At 51.3% G+C, this 5374-nt stretch overlaps 1 protein-coding gene across 3 annotated transcripts in view; it reads right to left on the bottom strand.

The window, feature by feature from the left end:
• The window catches only part of HSPA12A (heat shock protein family A (Hsp70) member 12A), a 67501-nt gene that overhangs the window by 16970 nt on the left and 45157 nt on the right, over nucleotides 1–5374 (bottom strand). For all 3 annotated transcript variants that reach the window (XM_023530104.1, XM_023530105.1, XM_023530103.1), the window contains exons 5-6: nucleotides 5234–5338; nucleotides 1987–2103 (exon numbers count right to left, since the gene is read on the bottom strand). In XM_023530104.1, coding sequence (XP_023385872.1) covers nucleotides 1987–2103; nucleotides 5234–5338 — 222 coding nt within the window. The remainder of the gene's footprint in view (nucleotides 1–1986; nucleotides 2104–5233; nucleotides 5339–5374) is intronic.

Raw genomic sequence — 5374 nt, 5'->3', positions numbered from 1 at the left:
AGTATCAAATCAGAATTACAAAGGAACAAAAATTAGGCTTCACAAACACTGCAGATAAAAGCGAGCTGGCGTTGAGAGGATAGGCCCATTTGCAGCGTGTGGTGTCGTTGGGCTTCAGAAAGCAAATTCCCCACGTCCACAAATGCTGGTCGCATCCGCCCTGACTGGGACCTGCTGACTCTTCTACAATCTGAGGTGCCATTTTGATTCAACCAAACCCCAGAAGATGCCACCCCAGCCCCGCTCCTGGTTTCCGTCCTCCTCGTCCGCTCTAGTGTAAGGGGCCTTTCCTCCACCTCCCACCCCCGACTCCCCCCCTCTCAGAGACCCTGACAGCCCTGGCGCATCTGTCGGTCACCGCGCCTCTTTCTTTTTCAGGCTAAAAATAAGAACTGGCCCTTTTCCGGGTCACACATTTGCTGCGGAAGTCTTCCTGTGGGCTGGAAAATGTGAGTCAAAACCATAAATCTTGCGTATCCTTCCTGGGAAAAACTCAGAACGCTGGGCCGTGTCTTCACAGACAGCCGTGCCTGGCGTCCCGTCCTCGGCCACTGCCTGCAGGCGGAGACCCTGGAAAAGCTCCGCGATGCCCAGGGCTTCTGTGGACAGCTGCAGTGCATTTGTGTGTGTGTGTGTGTGTGTGTGTTTCTGCTTTTTAAAAAAGTTGTCTCTTTTTGGAACGTCCACCCTCTTCCTTCATCTCTACGAAAACAAATCTATTTTGGGCAGATACAGAGACTGAGCCAGATTCTCACGCTGAACAGAGGACTGGGAGAGCAGAGGAGACGGTCTGGGGCAGGGGAGGGAAGAGAGGGAACAGGGGAGAGCGAGGGGAGGGGACACTGCTCTTCCTTGAACTCCACCTGCCACCTGGAGTGAAGCCTCAAGCATGGAGTACAATTCATGACACCACTGTGCCCACGGCCAGTTCACTCTATGCCCGCGCTCAGCGTGGATCCGGTGGGCGTTTTCAAAGGAAAGGTTCATACGTGTGGCCGCAAACTCAACGTCAGAGATATGTCCCCTGGGAAAGATGGCTGTCACCTGAGGGGCATGGCGGTGGGCAAGAGGACATCCCTTCCCTGGGAGACTTTCTCCAGCCCAGCTCAGGTTGATGACTCTGAAAACTGACTTTCAGTGATTTTATTAATGAGTGTCACCCCAATCATTTTTAATACTAAAAAAACTGATTTTCAGGGCACAGAGACTTGAGCCAGGCCCCAGGGTAGGTGTGTTCATTAAACTCAGGGGTTAAGTACCCAGGAGCCAGCTCTGTCCTGGGATCGGAACCAAAGGTCGGTATGGCCAGCCATTCTTGCCATGAATTCGGACCCTCGTGGAAGCCCCATTGTGACACAAGCTGTCTGTAAACAGAGTGAGGGCATGAGGGTTTGTGGCCCCAGCGGTGCCCCCAAGTGCCCATGAGGGACAGGCTGGCCATTAGCCCTGAATGCTCTGTCCCCATGGCATTGTGTTGACCAGCACACTCCCTAGCTGTGCCACTGCCCCCACCCAGGTGTCTGCTACCATGCCGGTGTGACAGCCCTCGCCTCTCTCTGGGGCGACCATACGTGCTCCTGTGTGTTCATCACGTGAACTGTGCAGAGGAGCATCATACTTCCTTTACTTCCCAGCTGCGTATGTGCAGCTTTCAGCCTCCGCACCAAGCTGGTCCGCCTGGTTCATAGCCCTTGGCTTTGTCTTTATTCCTTTCTCCTTCAAATATTCTCGTTCCCCAAGCCTTTTATTTAAAGTTCTCAATTTTATTCATCCACAGAGACCTGTCTCAGAACCCAGTCTGAAATCCTAGCCCCCGGGACTCGTCTCACCCTCTGGTCAGTCTGACCTCGGCCCCCAATCCCCCTGCCTATGGGAAACCCCTCGACGCCTCCCAAGGAAGCCTGTGAATGCTGGAGGACAGCTGACCGGGTGACAGTCACCACCGTGGGCATCCTGGGCCCCCGTCCGCTGCTCCCCGCCACTCACCTGGTAGGCAGCTTGTCTCATGAATTGCTTGGCAGGCTGCTTCCAGATGGCAGGCACAGTGATGACCCATCTGACGTCAGAGTTCTCGAACTCCGAACCGGCCTGGTCGCTCAGCTCCTAAAGCCAAGGGAAGCACAGCATGTCAAGTGGGCACAGCTGGTCCTCTTGGGGCTTCATTGACAATCCAGCCTTCCTGGCCATGAACTTACTTAACTTCCAGGGCCTCCTGAACTTACCAGTGTCAGGGAGCAGGGGCCTGTTTTCTGAATATTCACCAAGCAGGGAGCTCGCTCACTGTGACCATTGGCGGGAGGCCTTTGGCCACTTCCTTTCGCTCGCTCACTGTGACCATTGGCGGGAGGCCTTTGGCCGCTTCCTAGTCATGTGACTGAGGGCTTCCATTTCCTTATCTGTACAATGAGGATACTAATACCTAGCTCGTAGAGTTGTTGGGAGGATGATAATTCCGAGAGCTACACTTACCGAGACCTTACTCTGTGTCAACCTTGCTAAGCACGAGGCACACCTCGCCCTCGTTAATCCATCCTAGGACACTGTTAGGGAGCGGTTATAACTGTGCCCCTTTTCTACAGATGGGAAACTAAGGCCCAGGGGTTTCCAGCCTCTTTTTGGCTCTACAGGCTTTAACTAAATTGTTACAGGGGGTCTCATATCTAGAACAGCACACGGCCCACAGTAATGCTTACCACCTGACAGCAATTGTCAGAGTTGTCACTGTCCTTTACCTTACTGAAAGCCCAGCACATCCAGGGAGTTTTCCTGGCAGGATGGTGACATGATCTACGCAAGAACCATGCTGCCCTTAACTCTTGGTCAAGGTCACACCGTGTGGATACCTGGGATGGGCAGAAGCCTCGGAGGTTTCCACCAGGTCCACGTAGGCAAAATACGTCTCTAGAATAGTTCTGACTCAGCATTCCCACCTGTAGACGGGGGACTAGAACTAACCCACGCATTAGTGGCAAGATTAAATGAGAACACCCGTGAAACGTGTGGCTCCGAGAGGACCTCCGATAAACGCTGCTGCTTTCCTTCCTCTCTCCTCCTGGCCACTTTGCCAGACAAATCTGCAGTCGAACCAAAACACACACCTCAGAGTTGGCTCTGGGGACACATTTCAGATTAACAGGCTGGTGTTTTGTTTTGTTTTTTTTTCCCTGAAGGGTATCTCATTTTCCCTGTTGTTTCAAATAGTTATCTTGGGGCTGACCCTCACACTGAATTAACTTCCTCTTTGGTCAGTCAACTTTTTTCCTTGCCTTTTAAATAATTTTTAATTGTGACAAAAGACGCGTAACATAAAATTGACCGCCTTCACCACTTTTAAGTGTATAGTTCACTAGCGTTAAGTACATTCGGTAAACTTTTAACGTTTTTAAAAAACATCTCTGCTTTAGGCCAACGTGAAACAACTAGTTTTTTTGTGTTTGTTTTTCTTTTTCTTTTCTATCATGTTTTATTTCCTTGCAGGTCTGCACTGAACTTTACAAGCAGGTGAGTGTTGCGACGTGTGCTGGGAAGGATTCTAAGCACGACGCCTCCTGCTATCCAGGCTATTTTAAACTCTTTAAACAGGAAGAGGCTCGAAATCTGAATGACGGGCTCCTGGGCTGCATGGAAAGCTGTCTGGATAAGCCGTTCACTAGTGGCTGGAGAACAGCTCATCGGGGAAGGAACCTGACGTGAGTCGAAGCTCTCGTTTGTCACGCACGTTCGCTTGCTTTCCTCATGCACGAGGAGACTGCTTCATGCGTGGGATTGCTGAGATCATCTATTTTAGCTTATTCTGGTCCAGCAGGCAATAGTTCCCTCCTCTGAATCCTCTTGTTCCTCGAATACCGCCAGCCCTGTGATGAAGGTATAAAACTCCTCGGTTTGTTTTCACGGAATGTCTTCATGTGTTCCCTGCGGGGAGGAGGTGCTAGCAGGTTCCTGGGACCTCTAGCGGGGCTGGCAAGTTTGCGACCACCCTCCAGCCTTGAACCTACGTGACCTCCTGCCCCTACCCTCCACTTCCGGTGATCACATAATACCAGAAGCTTCTGAACTTGCTAATTCTCTCTGCATAAAGCTCCATGCAAGGCTCTTTAATCATCTGATTTATACCCACTCGTCCCACGCTCATGGGAGGGGACACTGGGTAGACAGCTATATCCCGCTTAGAAATTAGCCGTTTTCCGCAATCTGGGCCATCACGGCACAAACCTTTGCAATGGCGACCCAAGGGGGGCTCACTCACGCCGCTGCTTCCACGGGTTCTGGGTGCGGGGTTGGAGGGAGTAGAGGAGGAGAAGGAGGGACAGCAGCAACCATTTGCCAAGTGTTTACTCTGTGCCAGGCCCCGAGGAAGGCACTTCCTGTCTATCATTTCATTGACTATCAAGTGACCCACGAGGTAGAGCTACCTGGCTCCCTCTTCAGGTTAAGAACGTGGGTATCGGAGATGCTGAACACCGCTCCCAAGATGACGCAAGTGCTACGTGTGTCTCCCGCCTTTCTTTCTTTTCATTTTTTTGACTGAGACATAATTTGCATATCCTAAAATTCACCTTCGAAGTATACAACTCAGAGAGTCTCAGTATACTGATAAGGTTTGTACAACCATCTCCACTACCTAATTTCATCACCTAGAAAAGAAACTCAGTCCCTTTACCAGTGGCTTCTCAGCCCCACCCTCCCCAGCCCCTGGCAACCACTAACCTACTTTTTGTCTCCATGGAGTTGCCTAGTCTGGACTTTTGATATAAACGAAATCATACACTGTGTGGCCTTTTGGGTCTGGCTTCTTTCACGTTGCGTAATATTTTCAGGGTTCATCCATGCCGTACGTAGCATTATCAGCACCTCATTCCCGTTTACGGCACAATGATATTCCATTGTGTGGATAGACCCCATTTAGTTACCTGTGTGTCCACTGACAGTCATGTGGGCGGTTCCCGATTTTCAGTTACCATGACTACAGCTGCTCTAAACATTCACATACGAGTTTCTGCATGATGAAGTGTTTTCGCTTCTCTGGGTAGGTACCTAGGGGTGGAATTCCTGGGTCGTATGGCAACCGCGTCTAAGCCTTTGAGGACCTGCCGGACCGTTTTCCACAGCGGCTGCAGCGCAGGAGGATGCATGTTCCTGCAAAGCCCACACTCTCTCCCTCCATGCTGTACCTACTCCCCTAGCTGGCAGGTGCACCACCCCTGCCAGCCACGAGCGCTGCCACGTGTCCTACCTTCAGTGCCTGCTCCTTAAAGTACTGCAGGGCATAAGCAAAGATTTCCAAAGCTTTGACTTTCTTGCCGTTTGCTGCTGTCAGGTCTGTATCCATAGTGAGGTCCTGGCAGGGGGAGGGGAATAAAACAGTAAGAAGACC

Source organism: Pteropus vampyrus, unplaced genomic scaffold (assembly GCF_000151845.1).
Source record: "Pteropus vampyrus isolate Shadow unplaced genomic scaffold, Pvam_2.0 Scaffold46, whole genome shotgun sequence".
Classification (NCBI taxonomy): Eukaryota; Metazoa; Chordata; class Mammalia; order Chiroptera; family Pteropodidae; genus Pteropus; species Pteropus vampyrus.
The sequence above is the reverse complement of the archived record's forward strand: the minus strand, read 5'-3'. Positions and strand labels throughout refer to the sequence as shown.